The 20,033-nt window shown below is 42.3% G+C and overlaps 1 protein-coding gene across 6 annotated transcripts in view; it reads left to right on the forward strand.

Annotated features, from left to right (window-relative positions):
* The window catches only part of Abcc9 (ATP binding cassette subfamily C member 9), a 107,086-nt gene that overhangs the window by 38,128 nt on the left and 48,925 nt on the right, over positions 1 to 20,033 (forward strand). For 2 of the 6 annotated variants that reach the window (XM_035448659.1, XM_035448658.1), the window contains exons 13-18: positions 976 to 1,084; positions 6,135 to 6,239; positions 8,193 to 8,265; positions 10,538 to 10,643; positions 16,297 to 16,335; positions 18,211 to 18,312. In XM_035448659.1, coding sequence (XP_035304550.1) covers positions 976 to 1,084; positions 6,135 to 6,239; positions 8,193 to 8,265; positions 10,538 to 10,643; positions 16,297 to 16,335; positions 18,211 to 18,312 — 534 coding nt within the window. The remainder of the gene's footprint in view (positions 1 to 975; positions 1,085 to 6,134; positions 6,240 to 8,192; positions 8,266 to 10,537; positions 10,644 to 16,296; positions 16,336 to 18,210; positions 18,313 to 20,033) is intronic. The other 4 variants (XM_035448661.1, XM_035448660.1, XM_035448663.1 and 1 more) reach the window with 3 other exon arrangements.

A 20,033-nucleotide genomic window follows, 5' to 3' on the forward strand; every position in this document is an offset into this window, starting at 1 on the left:
GTCAGCTTTCTTTCTTTCTTTTTTTTTTTTTAGTTTTTCGAGACAGGGTTTCTCTGTGTAGCTTTGGAGCCTGTCCTGGCACTCGCTCTGGAGACCAGGCTGGCCTTGAACTCACAGAGATCCGCCTGCCTCTGCCTCCGGAGTGCTGGGATTAAAGGCGTGTGCCACCAACGCCCGGCTCGGTCAGCTTTCTTATTCTGCTCAGGGCCACTTGCCAAGGGGACTGGTGGTGACCCACAGTGGCTGGACCTTCCTACATCCACTGACAATCAAGGCAGTCCCCACAGACTCACCCACAGGTCAATCTGATCTAGGAATTCTCCATTGAGACTCTATTCTCAGGTGACTCCAGGCTGTGTCAGGTTGATGACTTAAAAAAAAAAAAAAAAAAAAAAAAAAAAAAAAGCTAGCAAGGACAGGATGTTACATAGAGAAGAGAAAGTTCTTTCCACACCCATTGTAGCTGAGAAGTCATGGCTTCGACCTTAAGGCTTATGTATTCCGTAAAAGCTTCACTAAGATTTGTGTGTGCATACTAGCAGGGAGAGATGGAGCCTTGGATCCACCAGATACAGTGTGTGACTCAGTCTGTTGACCCTTTGATTCACTGAGCAAGCATCCATACAGCAATGTGTGCCAGGCACTGTTAGGCCTGGGGGTCACACTCATGAGTCTGGTCTTCGCACTTGGCCATGTGTTCAGAGGTACCACATGAGTGTGTGGGAGAGATATTCTTGCAGTTGACAAGGCTGCTTCTTCAGACCACACCCTTTAAAACACGAGAGCACGATGGCAGCCACACCTTGCATACATCCAAAAGGAGTGCTTGTCGTTCAAGATGGGTAGCAACCACTTCCTGAGACAGAGCTATGCAGTCAGATGTTGGGAACAAAGTCCCAGAGTGAACATGTCAGCTCTCTTAGACGATTACCTCACCTAGTTTCCTGACACAGTGGATTTGGTTTCTTTCTGCAGCGTTCAGAAGTTGAATGAGTTTCTCTTGAGTGATGAGATTGGCGAGGACAGCTGGAGGACTGGGGAGGGCACACTGCCGTTTGAGTCCTGTAAGAAGCACACTGGAGTGGTGAGTGTTTGTTTGTCTTGCTATACAGAGGGCAGGCCAAACAAATGACATGTTTTAATATGAGTGCAGTTAGAAAAAAACTGTCAGCTTTATTTGTTCAAATCTACACGAAGGAAAAAAAATGACTACTTGCTTCTACAAAAATAAATCCTTACATGTCTGAAATCGATATACAGATATGGGGATATGGCCTCTGTAAATTGTGCGAGAATGACCCCTGCTTGATCCAAAAGGGACTTGAGAGGTGGTTTCTTCTTACCCACATTCTTAGGAGGTGTTTTAGCTCCAGCACACATTGTAGTTTAAGACATGCTCACTGGCACATTAAGTACTTTGGTTCACTTAACGTATTATAGGACATTACCAGTTTTTTATTTTCATCTGAGCACACTGGCTTTTCATGCTTCAGTGACAGAACCAAGTCATAGGATCGGAAGGGCCAGAATCAGAGCTTTAACCTGAGTCTTGTCACTTGTAAACTATCGAGCTCACTCATCCTCGCCAAAGACATTTAGTCAATAGCTGCATACAGTCTGGAAGCAGTCAGCACCGTTTGGACATGTGTCACGTCAAGCAGAAATCAACCACTTGTCCTGCTTTCACCAGGCTTCCAGACTCACTGGCTACCCTGTATTTCATGTCGCTCTGAACCAGGCTCACGATGTCTCTCTCAGCATGCTTTGTTTTCTTGCTGAGGGGATCAAATGATAAATTAGTTTGAAATTACAAGACCATTTCCTGCAGGAAAAAAAAAATGAAAAGGACATGAAAAAGTGAAGGAGATACTAAATCAGGGCAGCCATTCACTTGATGGCCCCTCGGAGAAGCCAGCATTTGGGCCAAGACCTGAAGAACACAGCCACGTGTCTTCCGGAGGGACACTGGGAAACAGGAAGGCTAGCACACGTAGAGATCTTGAGTGGTGGATTGATTTGGTTTATATAAAGAACAGAAGGGCAGTATGTTTAGAGCCTGGAGACAAAGAGGAAGATGAGTTATAATAATGACTGGGTTGTGTAGAACACAGGAATGGCTGAGTTTATGAAGGTGTAGTAGAAGCCATTGCACAAGGTTACTTGTTTGTTTTGGGTTTGGGAGACCTGGAATCCGTATTCTTCCTTCTACTTCCACACCCCACATGCTGGGATTACAAGCAGGGCGTAACTATACTTATTGTTCAAAAAGCTTACTTTGGTCACTGGGTTCAGTAGGGCAAAGGCTGGAACTTCGAGGTGAGTAAAAGTGATTATAACAACACATGTAAGAAATGATGGCTACACTTAGAATTTTTCTGCAGTTATGTTGAATATGGTGAAGAAGCAATTGCACAAACTGACTTAGTGGAGCTCATTCTATATGGAGAGTCCTTGCTCATCTTAGACACAGGGTGTGTGTGGGGGGGGTGGGGAGGTGTCTTGGTCCTGCCTCATTGAGGTGATGGGACAGACTTAGTAGACTTCCTAGGGGAGGCCTCACCCTCTCAGAGAAGCAGACTGGAGGTGGAGAGGATTGGGAGGAGAGGAGGGAGAGGGAACTGGAATATAAAAAATGAATTAATAAAAAAAGCAAAAACAACCCAACCTTCTTTTAGGTTGTTTCATTTTACAGGTGTGATTTTTGTCTGAGAAATAGCTGCCATGTGTGCCTGTCTATATTGCCATAGCAAAGCCTGCAAAGGATGGCAGACGTTGTGTAGACATGTACATGAATATAAAAACACATGAATCTCTGGCTCAGGTTAAAGCAGGGAGCTTATGTTATTGTGGCCATGGGTTGCATCCCTGCATGGACCACACAAGCTATTCATGGGGGCTAGAGAGGCGGCTCGGTCAACATAAGAACACTTGATGTTCTTGCAGAGAATCTGAGTTTGGTTCCCAGCACTCAAGTTGGGCAGCTCACAATCACTTGTAATTCTAGCTCCAGGCCCTCTATGGCCTCTTCCGCCTCTGTGTGCACCTATACAAACCTGTACACACACACACACACACACACACACACACACACACACACACACACACACCTTAAAAAATACATCCAGTGTATCTATATTTTTTAGGAGAAAGAAAATCAAATCTTTGATTAGAACCAGGTCCCCACTCTTTTGATAGTCTTCATCTCCCAAAGAATGTGTTAGACCATTTTCCAGGGAGGCAGGGTGAGCAGAGGAAGATGACCTCAAAGAAAGGGGAGATCCAGTTCATGGAGCCGAAGATATCTGAAGAATTATTTTCTGTACGAGATGAGGTAGAAGAGTAGAATTACACTTCGAAAAGATTTTTGGAAGAAACAAGACTCTCCTTCAGACACGTCCAATATCTTCATTTATTGAATCCAGGTTGGACTTCTAGTGCCTTCCAGGGTCATTCGTCATCGTGGATGGCCCAAACCACAAATGACAAGCTTTTGTAAAATGCCGTGTTTGAAAACAACACTAATGGAAACTTCTCCTCGAGAGCATTTGGGATGCTATATATTCTGTGAGAGCTTAGAAGTGACTGGTTTTGGCTGTAGTGCTGCCACAGAGAATACGTTCTAGGGCCAAAGTTTCTTCAAGTTACATCTATGGAGCTGTGACTCAAGTCCCTGTCAACACATCTCCACTTGTCAACCTCGCCTTGGTTTCAGGAAGAGCATGACGTCATCCTTCTGAGCCTCCACACCACTACCACAGTAGTCATGACTCTAGGAGACAGTGGTGCTAGAACATAGGTACAGATCTACTTAGTGTGCAAAGTATATCCACCCTAAAGAGTTGTGGTAATTCCAGAATGTTCCATGTGCTGTGCTTCCAGTGTTATCTGTGAGGGCTGTGGGGAGGACAGACAACCAATATAACATTTCATCACCCACCCCACCCCACCGGACCCCTTTTTTTTTGGTTTTTGGAGACAGGGTTTCTCTGTGTGGCTTTGGAGCCTATCCTGGAACTTGCTCTGTAGACCAGGCTGGCCTTGAACTCACAGAGATCTGCCTGACTTCCTCCCAAGTGCTGGGATTAAAGCCCCACCCTCTTCTTTTAAAGCAAGATTTTGTGTGTGTGTGTGCGTGTGTGTGTGTAGTGTTTCCTAGATGGCCTAACCCTAGCTGGTCCTCTGCTGTCTGTTTTCTTACTAAGATTTTTTTGTTTTGTTTTGCTCGTAATGAAGCCTTGGTGTTGTTCTGTTTGATGGTTGATGTTCTTTTGGGACATCAATTAATGGAAGTTGGCTAGACAATATCTTTGTTTGAATTAAATTACTGATTATTTTCAGACATCATTAGTTCTCATAGAAATTATCTTTTAAAATGTTAAACCTGAAATTTCAGACAGAAATATTTTTAAAAGTTTTATACTTCTAGAATCATTTGCTTTTCTCAGCAAATTAGCAGTTTTAAACTGTTGCATTGTAACCTTAAGCATCTCTAAAAGGTATTTTGACTGAGGCATGTAATTATTTATCAGGAAGTACATTGTTGCTAAATTTATAGACAGATTTTGAGCTTTTTTACTCTAATTTTTTTTTCGAGATAGGGTTTCTCTGGGTAGCTTTGGAGCCTATCCTGGCACTCGCTCTGGAGACCAGGCTGGCCTCGAACTCACAGAGATCTGCCTGCCTCTGCCTCCCGAGTGCTGGGATTAAAGGCGTGTGCCACCAACGCCCCCCGTTTACTCTAAAGTTTTTTAAAAATCTTTTTATGTGTACGGGTGCTTTACCTACATGTATGTCTGTGCAGCACATGTGTGCAGTACCTGTAGAGGCCAGACAAGGGCAGGAGGTTACAGTCAGTTGTGACCTCCATGTGGGTGCTAGGAACCAAATCCAAGTCCTCTAGAAGAGCAGCCAGTGCTCTTAACTACTGAGTCATCTCTCCAGCCCCTGTGTGTGTATGAAGGTGTGTATGTATGTGCATCTCTCTCTCTCTCTCTCTCTCGCTCTCTCTCTCTCTCTCTCTCTCTCTCTGTGTGTGTGTGTGTGTGTGTGTGTGTGTGTGTGTGTGTGTGTGTGTGTGTGTGTGTGTGTGTGAGTGTGCTGTGTGTACTTTATGAACTCCATGTGTAGAGACCAGAGGACAACCGTGGCTGTCATTCCTTAAGAGCCATACACCTTTTTTTTTTTCAAGTGTCTCTCCCTGGTCTGTAGTGTCTCAGGTAAGCTGAGCTGGCCTATCTCAGCTTCTTCATCATCACATCCACCTTTTTTTAAAAATTAGGGTTCTGGGTATGGAACTCAGGTCTGCTTGCAAGCGTTTTACAGGCAAAGACACCCCCTCCACTTATTATTTCTAGATTCTTTGCAGCAGATAGGCTTGTCTGCTGATGAAGAACTGTACTGCATTGGAAGTAGATCAGATCACACTGGATCTCCTGGTGACGCACTGTCCATAGAAAACTGCCCTAGGTCTTTTTCTTCTGACAGCCTGCAATAGATTCCTGGGTGTGTTCCAACTCACTGTGATTTATGTGCATATGTCAGATTCAAACTTCTCTTGATTCCCAAAGATGATCAGCAAATATCCCCCTGGAATGTTTGTTTATAAGTCTGATGGTTCTCCCAGATGGATTGCAATTTGCTTGGGGTTAATCTAATCAGGCTGTTTATAGTACACAGGGTTTAAAAATATTTATTTATTTGTCTTGGTATGTTTGTGTCTGAGAGTATGTGTGTGTGCATGTGTGGATGGGTAGATTGGCTCATGAACCTATGCATACAGACAGGCTTGGTAGGGCACTGTGTCCTCTCTCACTCTCTGCCTATTCTTTGAGACAAGGTCTCTCACTGAACCAGGGATGCAGGTTTCCTACTGAAGCCAACATCATTGGCAAGTGCCTTTTCTTCATCTTTTCATTTTCCCAAGATACAGGTTAATTAGCTTTAAAATTTTAGCTCAACTTTTTTTTCACTATTTGCTCTTGTGGAGAAGACACAGGAAGGGCTAAAATTTGACATTTGCTCTGCTTATTTTTCTTGGAATTGAGGTGAAATAGCCATGTGAGTGAACGTTTGGTAAAAAAATCTCAATGTTTTTATAACGCTTCAACTTCTGTCCTTTTCTATTTGGAACACAGCAATCAAAACCGATAAACAGGAAGCAGCCTGGAAGATACCACCTGGACAGTTATGAGCAATCACGCCGCCTTCGGCCTGCAGAGACAGAGGATATTGCAATAAAGGTTACTTCATCTCTTGCATTCTTACGCAAGTGAAAGCATTTGTGGTACACTCTAGGCTGACGTCTGCAAAAGTGTCCCAAATGTGTCTTCGGAGTCTCTTTACTGTGGTCACGGCCCTGACAGTCTGTAAAGCACACTCGGTGACTTAATTATTCTTTTCTTCACTTTTTGATCACAGGTTCTGTTTCAAACTTGTGTTTGGTACCCAGAAAAGAGCATTTCTTTCCAATCTACCAGAGGCTGGTATTCAACTCATTCCTCTAGGACTCACATATACACAGATTCATAGAAAATACTAGTACTTTATAATTCCATTTTTAAAAGAAAACAAGGAAAAGTTGGTTGTTGCATGGCCCTATTCCTAGGGAGATATGAACAAATGTCTACTCACCAAAGATAGAAACTAATGAAAGACCAATGTAGTGATGCCATTTAAGTCCAACTTGCTGAACCAATGAGTCTATTTGGGTTACTTACGGGAGTATAGGTTGGGGGTTACTTAGGATCATGAATGACTCAAAGCAACTACATCCACCCCAGAATGGGTGATGACTCTGGAAAGCTTTAACCCAGGATCTCTCTGCACAAATTGTAGGAAGGTTGACAGGTCAGAGAGTCTCTTTCTCAGACTTTACTGGTCATGTAATATTAGGGATGGATAGGTGTATAGAGTACAGGCTTCCTGTTCTGACAGCCTGCTTCCCATTCTGGCAGCTGCTTTCAAATTACCACAGACACTTAATATTGTTTATAAATGCTCAGCCAATAGCTCAGGCTTATTACTAACTAGATCTTACATTTTAAGTTAACCCATATTCCTCATGTACCCTCTGCCACATGGTGGTACCTTTACTAACATGGTATGTTCATCTCTTACTCTATCTGCATCTGCTGGTGACTCTTGACTCTGCCCTTCTCCTTCTTAGCATCCTTGGTTTGGTTGCCCCACCTATACTTCCTGCCTGGCTACTGGCCAATCAGCATTTTATTAAACCAATTTGAGTGACAAATCTTTACAGTGTATAAGAAGATTATTCCACAGCAGTTCCCCATTTTTGTCTAATTAAAAAGGAAGGTTTTAACTTTCACATAGTAGGATTATATACAACAAAAACAGCTGTCAAGTAAGAATTGCAGTTACAACATCCAGTCTATCTGTATTTGGCAAAATTAGGGAAACTATTATCTGTCTTATCTTTGTGAATCCAAAGTTTGGTACCTAATTTGTTTTTTATCATAACCAAAGAAATCTATAACTATAATTATGCAACTCCATCAAAGACCCGAGAGGGAAGTAATATGTGCCTTCCAAGGCAGTGAGGTCCAATGCCTGACCTATGGTAAGTGTGCAGCTGCTTGATTAGGGGTGAACATACACGTTGCAGGCTCTTGTCTGGTGGTTTCAGACCCGATTTCTTCCTCTTACACTCAGACGAAGCTGTGGCATCTTCAGTCACTTCTCGTATCTGTCACTGGGCACCTTAGTCATGTCCTCACTTTTCACTGATGACGTCAACACTGCTTTCCTTTTCTAGAACACGACAAGCAAATATGCTTTTTTATTTAAAAGAGTATGCATTTCTTACTTGTTATTTGTGTGGTTATATGTATGCACCCATGTGAGTTTGTATGCAGCACATGTGTGTAAGAGCTAGCAGAGGCAAGAAGAGGGCACGGAATCGATCCCCTGGAGCCGGAGCTACAGTTGGTTGTGAGCCAGGTGATGTGCGTGCTGAGGGGTGAACACAGGAGCTGCATGAGAGCAGTGAGCGCTCCGTCCTGCTGAGCCTACCATTCCTCATTTCTCGTCTGTCCCACTGAACACTTAGAACTCTGTGTAGATTGCCTTTGTGTGCTCTAACTTGGGTTGTAGTTTTAAACACTAGAAAGGAGCTGTCCTTCAGCTATTCACTAGTCCTGCACATTGAAATTAATTCCTATGTTCTTTTCTAGGTGACAAATGGATACTTCTCATGGGGCAGTGGTTTAGCTACATTATCCAATATTGACATTCGAATCCCAACAGGTAAGGCTCATTGCTTAAGCATTTTTGTATTTTTTCCAGATAATTGAGCCTAACAAAAAGTGAAAAAGGAGGGCTTTATTTATGTTTATTTAGTTTCCAGTGTGTGTGTGTGTGTGTGTGTGTGTGTGTGTGTGTGTGTGTTGTATAAATGTGTACATACATCTTTGTGTGTGTGTGGGTATGTGTGTGGGGTTGGGGTGGGATGGTGAGTTCATGTATGTGGAGGCCCAAAGCTGAGGTCTAGAATCTTCCTCGACTAATCTTCCACCTTATTCAATGAAGCAGAGTCTCTCAGTTATATAAACTCCATGATATGGCTCATCTGGCTTGCCAGCTCGCTCTGGGAATGCCCTGTCCCCATCACCTTGCTTTGGGAATGCCCTGTCCCCATCACCTTGCTTTGGGAATGCCCTGTCCCCATCACCTTGCTTTGGGAATGCCCTGTCCCCATCACCTTGCTTTGGGAATGCCCTGTCTCCATCATCTTGCTCTGGGAATGCTCTGTCCCCATCATCTTGCTTTAGGAATGCCCTGTCCCCATCACCTTGCTCTTGGAATGCCCCATCTCCATCATCTTGCTCTGGGAATGCCCCATCTCCATCATCTTGCTCTGGGAATGCCCTGTCTCCATCATCTTGCTCTGGGAATGTCCTGTCTAAATTTTCAGGGCTACTTGCACTTACTTGGGTTCTGGGAATCTGAACTCTTGTCCCCATAATCTTAGCCATTGACGTATCTCCCATCTCTACCGCCCGTGAAAGGAGTTTTAAAGATACAGCCCTAGTTTATATTACTAATATGTACTAGGTTCGTCATGAGATTCCAGACCTCAACCTGGGCCTCCACATACATGAATTCTCCCCACATTCACACACATGCGAAGAACTGGGTTCCTCTAGTTGATACCACTCTAAAACTGGACTGTCATTTGAAAATCTGTGTCTTTGAACAAGTTATTTACTGTTTACTTGGGGATTCCAGGTACTAAAGGAATTGGGATTGTTAGTTTCTCATTGTGTTTGAGAACAACTTTAAAGAAAGACCATGAAAACATCGGAAGCCCTGAAAAACACTGATGTCTGTAGTTAGACTTTCTTTGGACCCCCAACCCCCCAAAAATTGGCCTTTAGCTTCGGCTTGTTTTCAACTTGCTCTTACAACTTAAATGAATCCATTCACATTAATCTCTGCTCTGCCACATGGCTTTTTACCACCCCCTCCATTCTGTATCTATGGCTCCTTCCAGTCTCGCTGGCATCTCCTGCTATGCCAGATTCTAACCCTGAGTTCCTGTCTCTGCCTGGAAGTCCTGCATAACCTCTCCTCCCTAGCTATTGGCCAGTCAGCCTTTTATTAAAGCAATCAGGTGCCTTAGACAGGCAAGGTAAAACAGTGACACGTCTTTACACAGTTTACTCAAGTACCTCACAGCAGATGGCACTTGCAAATTCTTCAGCATCATCCATCTGATCATTTTATTTGCTTATTAGTTTCTTGCATGTAAGTTTTATTGAGATGCAACTAGCCTATGATAACTATCTATTTAGTGTTTCATTGTAGCCAGGTTTTCTTTGGACTGCCAGCTCCTAAATAATGACATGGAAACTTCTTATTAATCATGAAAGCTTGGCCTTAGCTTAGGCTTGCTCTCAACTAGTTTTTATAATTTAAATTAACCCATTTTATATTAATCTTTGTTCTGCCTTGTGGCTTGTTACCTCTGCTCAGTACCATGCATACCACTTCCTCCATGTCTGGCTGGCTGATTCTGCCTTTCTTCTTCCTGGAGTTCCTCTCTCTTCCTGGAAATCCCACCTATCCTCTCCTGCCTAGCTATTGGCCATTTAGCTCTTTATTAAACCAGTCAGAAAGCGCTTTGGCAGGCAAGGTAAAACATCAGCACATCTTCACAGCACAAAAAAAAATCCCACAACATTTCATTTTGAGTTTCTTCAAAATGATAATTTTATTAATTGTTTTCAGAATTTTGATCAATTTTCACTTCCATCTTCCAACTCCACCCATAACTTTGAGGGTTTGTCTTTTTTTTTAAACCCATCAAACACAGTTTCTATTATTCAGCTACTCTTAGAAGTAGGGTCTGCCCTGAACTTGCAATGAACATCAGGCTGGTCTTGAGCTTGCACCAATCTTCCTAGCTGTCTGCCTTCCTGGTGCTGAGGGTCCTAGCATGCCCAGCATGGCTGGGGTTGGTTTCATTTAGCTACATGAAGTCTTTCTTATCTTCCTGTACTCTGATTTGTTTCTCTAGGTCAGTTAACCATGATTGTGGGTCAAGTGGGGTGTGGAAAATCATCTCTTCTCCTTGCCATCCTTGGTGAGATGCAAACCCTGGAAGGAAAAGTTTACTGGAGCAAGTAAGTATGTCTGTTCTAGTTTCCTCTCTGTTGCTGTGATAAACACTGAGACCAAAAGCAACTCAGGGAGAGAAGTGTTTTGTTTGGCTTACATGTCCAACTCACCGCCCATCACTGAGGGAAGTCAGGGCAGGAAATGAAGGAGGAACTTGTAATAGAAACCACAGAGGAATGCTGCTTGCTGCTTCACCTAGCTCACTTAGCTAGTTCTCCTATACAGCCCAGAGCTACACATTCAGGGGATGGTGCCACCCACAGTGGGCTGGGTCTATGCATATTAAATGACAGTGAAGAAAATCCCCCATCGACATACCCATAGAGCTGTCTGATCAGGATAATTCCTTAATTGAGAGAATTCCTTTCTCAGGTGACTCTAGACTGTATCAAGTTGACGGCACTATCTAGGATAGTGCATTTCTATTCTGTCACACAGCTAAAAATCTACCAATGGAAGACAAGAACCATGGTTTTCCATTTTATGAGCCATAGAATTTCTGAAATATGAAAAGACATAAAAATAAAACTCTCAGAAATATAAAAAAACTAGTGGAAACCTCAAGTGTCATAAAAATTATAAAGCAACTCACTATGATAGTTAATGGTGGGTGGTATAAACTAGTACATGCTAAGATAAAATGTTGGGGTGGTGAAGACAAATTTTTTAATGTAAATAGGGAATACTCAGAGAAATATCAAAATTCACTCTGTAATAAAATAAATTATTGACTGTTTATACTATTTATAAAGCTTAAGTGCAAACAGATCATCAAACATTCAATGTTCAGGGAACAAATATGAAGTGATCTTCTCTAAATTCTTCATAAAAGGCTGAAAAGCAACCCTTTCTCTTCACATTTAATGTAAGCTAGACACAAGAGGTATTGAGGAACTCATGGGTAGAGCTGCCTAGTGTGCTGTGCAGCTCACAAAGACATGAAGAGGATGTCACCCAGCCTGCTGCTTCTTTAGTTGCTGACACACTTGCAAACACCTCTGTTAACACTGAGAGATCATGGGGGCTGAAGAGATGGCTCAAGCGGTTAAGAGCACTGGCTGCTCTTCCAAAGGTCCTGAGTTCAATTCCCAGCAACCACATGGTAGCTCACAACTATCTGTAATGGGATCTGGTGCTCTCTTCTGGCCTGCAGGCACACATGCAGAACAGAACACTGTATACACAATAAACAAATTAATTAAAAAAAACAAATCAAGAAAACCACTGCGAGGTCACTTACCCAGGTCGCTCATGAAGTGGGCTGCAAACTCTGTTAGCACAGAACTGAGGAGTGAAGAGAAAACTAGTTTAATTAATTTGGCCTACCTAGTGGATTCCTCATGGGCAGTAGGCGAAGAAACTAGTTGAAACTTTGGTCAAATAAATAAATAAACAAACAGATATGCACATAAATAAATAGGTAGATATGTAAATAAATGAATAAGGGTGTTGTCTAGGAGTTCCTATCCAGCTGTGAGTCTTCCATGAACTTAGCAATGGACGGAGACGCGTTTGAGAATTGTGTTGCTGCTGTTCTGTTCGGTAGAGGCCAGAGATACCTGCTAAGCAACCTGAAATGCACGGTGAAGGCCCCATAACCCGAAAGTCATCCTTGCACCAGTCAGTAGCTGCGCTAGAGTTGAGCAGCCTTGCTGTAAAGGGTCCAGTTTTGAACTTGTGGTGACAAGTTCCACTGTAGCGTAGCCAGCTGTTCATGTACACAGGTGCCTCTGAGGGACTAAAGATGGTTTCCGGGCCCTTTAGAATGCACTGCACTTGAAACGTTAGTAGAAAGAGATGCTTGGCTGTGAAATTTGGCCTAGAACTCTTGTTTGAAGTGTCATTGGCAAAAAGAAGGAAGCTGAGAAAAGTTGAGTGTCTGTTTTATCTGCGTTGGAAAAATCTAGAAGGCAGTAGCGGTGAAATGGTTTGCTCACACTCAGATGACAGCACAGGGAATCATGACTCCTCAGTTTGGTGCTCATCACTGCAGCTATTCACTAAGCAGTGTCTGTCCTCCCACTGTCATCCAGGTTTGGTTTCAGTTAGCTACACCAGGTCTTTCTTATCTTCCTGTACTCTGATTTTTTTTTTTCTCCCTCCTCTGCTCTGGAGGGAGAAGCAGATCCCACCAGATTAAATCATGAGATGCAACAGTTGCCATCATAATCATTCACTTAACATTGTTTTACCAAAACTGAAATTTGTAAGAATGTGAAATAGCGACAGGGAAATCTAGAAGTCTGCTTCTCATGCCTCTGGGGAGTTCTAATCTGGTCTTCTCTGGTGTTGTTTAATTTTCTGGGCCTGCAATCCAGTTGAATCCATCTGAATCTGGGCATTACTATTCATTATTATTACAATTTGTTTAATAAATAAAATGATGATATGGAAATACATTTTGTAATCTAAGTAATTATTTATTTGCATTCCCAAGCATATAGACTGTGTATATTCATTTTATTCTGTAAAAAAAATGTATATTGATAGAAAACGGTGATAAAGAAGTCAAGAATGAAATTAGTTTAGATAATAACCACTCGATACAGTTTTACATACTTTGGACCATGGCATATGTGTGTCCATACACAAACAAAGTAATTAATTTTAAACCATGACATCCTTAAGTGCATGGGACACATTGTAGACATGACCTGACTTTGCCTCTCGATCACCTGATGCTGTTACTAACACTTTTCATATTCAGGTGACTTCCTTGCTGAGTTTCCAGTAAAATTTGCAGTTCAGTGTTCCCCTCATCAATGTAGTAAGGCACAGTGCTGTGTGTCTGTAATCCCCGTTCCCAGGATTATGAGGAAGGAGAATCATGACTTGGAGGCTAGCCTGGGCTATATAATGAGACCTCATCTTAGCAAGCAGCCAAGGCCAAGCAAAAAACAAGCCTCTGCTCTTTGTCCAGCATAGATTTCTTTTCTTTAGTCACGATGTTCAGTGGTGGTATCTTTTGGGATTCTGCTTTCCTCTCTTCTGCTTCTGTATTTACCAGACCTTCACACATCTTCCCGAGACTTTGGTTTCCACTCTCTACTCCTAGTCTTTTATTCTCTTGTAAACAAATTAAGATTGTTGGAACCATTTACTGATCTTTTTTGTGAGTAAAAAGGGAATGGAAACTGGAATTTTGTTATCTAACACACGTGTCAAGACAGGAAATCATTCCAAAGTGTTCATTTCCTTGCTGGGTCTCCCTTGAGCTTTAAATTCTGCTTCACGGCCAAAGTCATTTGGAAATTCCCCAGGCACCTCAAACTGAATGCCTTTGACGCTAAAATCTCTGTTGTCCCCCATCTCAGGCACTTCCCCTCCTGTGCTCGTTATCTCTTGCTTGTCATCGTCCCCTCCCAGCAGCCCTGCAAGCTCAGGTAGTTGGATGCTTCTCTTTGCTCACCACAGCTCTCCTTAGGGCACTGCCCTCACTGTTCTGGGAGCTTCCAGAGGTCTCCCTATCTCCTCTCCTGTTCCGGCAGTTCCTGTTTCCACTGAGCTCAGCTTCTCAACTGAACTGTCTCTCGAGTAAAAGATTATGGTGGTTTTGTAGGACCCTGCCAAGTGGCTCATGAGCCCTTTACCATCTTAAGTTCTCATCTACTTTTCTTTGTGGGTCTTATGCCCACTGCTGTGCCATGTTTCCGCCGTATGGGGTTTACCTGTTCCTTGTCTGAGCAGTGAAAGGCATGGGCATCTGCTATGCACTTTCTCTGGCCGCAGGTTCTCCTGGCATTTCCTTAGTGTGCCTGTTCTTCATCCTCCCCGTGGGATCCACTCCATGGCTAATTCCATTAGTTAGTTACTTTGCCTATAGCTGTGGGAAAATAACTGACAAAATCAACCTATAGAAAGAAGGGATTTTTTTCCCTCAAATTTCAAGAGTACAGTCCATCATGACTGGGGGCGTGGCTGAGTACAGTCCATCATGACTGGGGGGCGTGGCCGAGTACAGTCCATCGTGATAGGGTGTGGAGGGAGAGGGGAATGACGACTCAGCACGTGCACTCAGGTGGTGCAGAGGCTCGGGTGCTGGAGTTCAATTCTTTCTCCTTGTTTTCAGCCCAAGATCTCAGCCAATGGGAGGTTGTCACCCGCATTCACAGTAGCTCTTGCCTCCTCAGTTAAAACTCTGAAAATGCTTCCCCGGGGATGCCCAGAAATGTGTTTCCATGGAGATTCCTGTCCATCTTGGTACTTGCTGTTCGTCATGCAGTCACAACAGTACAGCTCCAGGCAGGAAGAACCCTTCATTCTCATGGTGTCTCTGGTATTCTCAGAACCAGGAAGTGACCAGAAATAGATCTTAAGTTTAATTATTGATTTATCTATTTAGTGTGGGAGATACATATGCCCCTGCATGGGTGTAAAGTCCAGAGAGCAACTTAAAGAGCTTTTCCTTCTATCACATGGGTCTCAGGGCTTGAACTCAAGTCAGTCAGGCTGGGTGGCCAGGACTTGATAATCTCCCCGGCTCCAATGGGTATTTCAATTGATATTGAATATATTGGAATTTAATCAATCATTGTTTGGGTAAGATGGTAGTTTCCAAGGTCTCCAGCCTGGATTGACATATCCAGTTGTGTGATGGCATTTCCATTTGCATGAATAATATATAAATGAGTCTACTATCTTCCAACACATCTGCTATTCTTTCATGGATGACTTAAACAATGCAACCACTAAAACATTAAGTTCAAGAGGTTTGGTATCTAAATTAAGAAATGGAATATTTTAGTATCTGGGGTTTTTTTGTGTGTATTACTTAAATCAGGGGATACTTGTTGGGAGACTTTTTTAAAATCTGGTATTTTATTATTTCTATTAAACATCTTATCATATCATTAGCAATGTGTAATAGTAGAATTAACTCTTACCAGTTCTAAAACAAATTTATCACTAGGTAATGTAATTAGATACATTTTCTCACAAAAATCAAAGAGCACTATCTGAAGTAAAATAACACTTATTTTTGGATCCGATCAATTGCATAGAGCTATTGTATAAGATCTTTCAAAATAATAGAATTCAAGTGAGCCTAAATGCTTCAAAATTAAAATACAAAATACTAACCTTCAGGTGATTTTCACCCTCATAATGAACATGTAACTATGTGGAACCAGTTCAGTCACTCACACAAATCTCACCACGCCATAGTTGTGTTCAGGTGTTGTAGTTTGACCTGCTGTATATCTGGCTTTCTTACACGATCCTTGGAGGACAACACCTTGGATCTGTGCCCCTTACATGTTTAGATTCTCAAGGTATTTCTTCTGATCCTGTCTCAAGATAGCATGAGGAATCTAAGTAGATTAAAATCAAGGTTTAATGAATGGAAGAAATTGGACATGCAGAACTGCAGTCAACCATGTTTTAGGGAAATTAATCATAATCCCAGAGCAGAACTGGACATAGAATACAAGCTGTTGCATGAGGCAGCCGTTTGTGTGGGAGAGAGCTGGGCCTGCTCTCTCCAGAAGCTTAGTGATTAATCACTTCCTGCTTGAGGAAGAAGAAAATAATTTATCGACTATGTCTTTGAAATAAACTCAAAGGGTATTTCTGATGTGTGTTTATGTCATACCTATTTGCATACATATCCTTTCATGGTTCCATTTCATCATTAATGAACGTTGTTTGCCATACTTACAGTGTAAATGAATCTGAGCCTTCTTTTGAAGCAACCCGAAGGTATTATTTCTATTTTCACCCAAGTTTAATAAGAATAACTTTCTCCCTCAGTCTTTAACTCTTGTCCCTACTTCCCCTTCTTCATTCTGATGGTGTACAGTCATTTTTAAGAAGCCTACCGTATTTCCAACATCAGTGGTTCACAACCTTTGCAGACTGCTGAAGGGTTAATTTGTCAAGCCCATGCCTGTAACCCCAAGGCAGGAGGATAGGCTTAATTTCTGAGCCATTCTTCCTTATTCATTGAGTTTCGGGTGACTCCAGGCTGGGGTGATATCCTGTCCTAGAAAACCAAAAAGGAAAAGAAAGAAATTCGTCAAAAAAAAAAAAAAAATGCTGGGAGTTGGTGGCGCATGCCTTTAATCCCAGCACTCGGGAGGCAGAGGCAGGTGGATCTCTGTGAGTTTGAGGCCAGCCTGGTCTCCAGAGTGAATGCCAGGATAGGCTCCAAAGCTACACAGAGAAACCCTGTCTCGAAAAACCAAAAAACAAAACAAAAAAACAAACAAACAAACAAAAAGAAATTCGCCAAACAAATGACTCATTGGGTCAACTGTTTTTGCTTCAGTGGGTCACAGGCTTTTCAAGTTTGTCTGAAAATCAAACTGTCTTTACAAAGGGGAAGAAGGCTCATTCAATAAAAACTCCAAGAACTACTATATGAATTGGTTCCGTGTCAAATGACATCTGAATATGGTGCTGAGGTGTCGAGCCCAGTGTGTTAGCTACTCAGAAACAAACAACTGCCCCCAAACAAAACAACTCTACAGACAGAAACTAAAGGCTCAAAGAGGCTCTGGGCTTGATCCCCAACAAGGAAAACTACTCCCCACGCTAGGGGGAAGGGCAGGCAGACATGCCAGACTTGGGGACCACTGCCTCCCTGTGTGTGTGGCTATCTAGAAGATGACTGTCACGCTAGACTGTAATGTCCTCTAAAGCCCAATGACTGTTTAGCTTTTCTCATTTCTTCCTCTTAACCTTCCTCTCCGTTAACTGTAATCCGGTCATAAGAACTGACACATGATGAACTAACTGTGGAGGACTGACATTGAAGCTCGCCCACTCCCTTCCCCTGCCTGGTCTCTTTGTGTTCTGTTTCTTCAGCTCATGTACTTTGAAATGATTCCAAGTTGAAGTCTAATGTGTAAGCATATGATAAAAACTGTACACTAAAGAAATAGAAAAGAGAGGAGGAATTTAATAGTTTTTATTTATTTTTTTGTCTTCTCCCTTAAAATTCTTATCAGTTCTTTGAGAATTTCATACAATGTATTTGTATTCCTCTCATACCTCTCCTTAAAAATATGTTATATGTTTTGAAATATAGACCTTGAATGTGTAATTTCAACATTGAAATGGACTCTACTAGATATAATTCTTCATTTTGAAGTATTTGTATATTATTTGACTTTAAAATATATTTATGTAATTAAGCAGCAACTGTATGCTCTAATTCTAGTTTTAATTCATATTTCTTAAAGGTCATTGTTAAAAAAAATCCACCATTTCATAAAGTGCATTTAATACAAGCCAAAACATCTGTGGCAACTACAGAGGGTGAATTATTAATAACCCTTTAATCTCAATTCAGAAAAGAAATTCTCTCTTAGCAGCTCATAGCGCTAAACACGTCATCAGCACAGGAGAATCAATCTTTCTCATCACGTGACATTTTAATTCAACTCTGATCCCTGTAATTTAAGTGGCTTATTTAATAAATTGCCTTCTAAGGTTGGTGGCCTTGGTCTTCTTCTCTTTTAGTTGCCTACTTCTGTACCTGACATATTCTCTCAACTCTCACTTCCCTTAGTTATACTGAAATCTTCAGCACAGTACCCTGTGTGATCTGTGTTGTGTTTGTCCCCTCCCCAGCAGAAGCAGGTATTCTGTGGCTTATGCTGCCCAGAAGCCCTGGCTCCTAAATGCTACGGTGGAAGAAAACATCACTTTTGGAAGTCCTTTCAACAGACAGAGGTAACTTTGCACATTTGCAACCGGAACAGCTGCTAATGATCCATGAGCTTGGACTCATGATCCAAGCTCTCATTGAGAATCGATGCCCCCAAACTGAAGGTCATGACTGAAGCTGTTTGACAGTGGGACGGGACTGTGTAGGTTGCTCATGAGTAGGTAAAAAGGGACATGCTCAAATATACTGAATCGTGAGGGCTAACCGGACAGAACATGAGCTTGGTAAGGGAGGCCTCGAGTGACTATGGTGAGCTGGAGGACACCGCCTCTCCAACATCTTCCACAGGAAGGTAGACAAGATGGCCTGTGTCTTGAGCCACTTTCATAGTGGTGTATCTTAAGATCCAAAGCTGGGATCTTCAAAGTTAAAGAGAATTAGGCAAGAGGACAGGAATGCTGACAAGGAGAGAATACAGGAAGGAACATGGCTTCTCTGGAGAAGAACACAAATTATTTGAGTCTTCTAGGGTCTTGGAACGGGCAGACAAAGGAGAGTCAGAAGGGTGAGTCATGTTGAGGAAATCATAAAGCCCATTTGATGTAATTGGATGCGTTCCAAGAAGGAATTGCATGCTTTAGAAAGGGGGTACAGGCTGGGTGAGATTGGGCATGTCTGAATTCCCAACACTTGGGAGGTGACGTCAGGAGAATCAAGAGTTAAAACTCATTTTTGGCTATATAGCAAGCTGAAGCCCCTGGGTTCATGGGATCCTATCTTAGAAATAACCCAAACAAACAAATAAATAAAATAAAAAACTAAAAATAAAAACAGAAAGGGCTACAAGGAAATGTGATGTTAACTTTGGAGGTTAAAACAGCAGTTAGATTAGACATAGATACATGGGTAGATACAGTCTGAACTGGGTCAAAGAGATGCAAAGGAGGAGGTATTTGCAAGAATCACTTAGTCACTTGCTTGGAACAGACAGTAGAAATTTAAAAGAGTGAATGGTTGAGAAAAAGTTCTAGAAAAATGGAAGCAGACAAGGAAGGAATCAAGATTGACTTGAACCAACAAATAGTCGAGGGCCCGGGAGATAGCTCAGTCAGTAGTAAAATGTCTTCTTTCAAGTCTGAGGGCCCGAATTTAATCTCCACAACCCATATAAAAACCTAGCTGTGGTGGCATGCATCTGTGCTCAAGCAGCACAGGGTGATCCCCAAGCCTTACTGCCCAGCCAGGCTTAACCTACTTGCTGGGATCCAGGCCAGTGAATAAAAAATAGGTGGCAAGTACCTGAAGAATGACACTTGAGTTTGTCCTGACTTTCAAATAGGCACACAGACACATGCACCTGCACATTCGTGAACACACACACACACACACACACACACACACACACACACACACACACACATACACACACACACACGGGCACTTGTACAAACATGAGCATGCAATCACACCTACACACATGAACATGAACACAATAAATAAACTGCTGATAATTTCTCCAGCATCTCCATGTCCTTTGCTTCTGTCTCTGATTCACCCATGTTCTAGCCCCATCTTTATCTACTTAATTAGACTTGAGTACTACCAGTCCTCATTGCCTTCTGTTTTTCCTTCCTTAATATGCAGGACAATATTCAAGGACAGTCACTTAGCCTGCACTTAGCTGTGATGGACAGCCTCCTTCTGTCCCTCAGAGCTGTCATGAACGGCCTCACCACAAGATTTTCATTTTGCAAAGTTTTCCCTGGCCGTTCCTTTATGGAATCTT

This window comes from Cricetulus griseus, chromosome 8 (genome assembly GCF_003668045.3).
Source record: "Cricetulus griseus strain 17A/GY chromosome 8, alternate assembly CriGri-PICRH-1.0, whole genome shotgun sequence".
NCBI classification, from domain to species: Eukaryota; Metazoa; Chordata; class Mammalia; order Rodentia; family Cricetidae; genus Cricetulus; species Cricetulus griseus.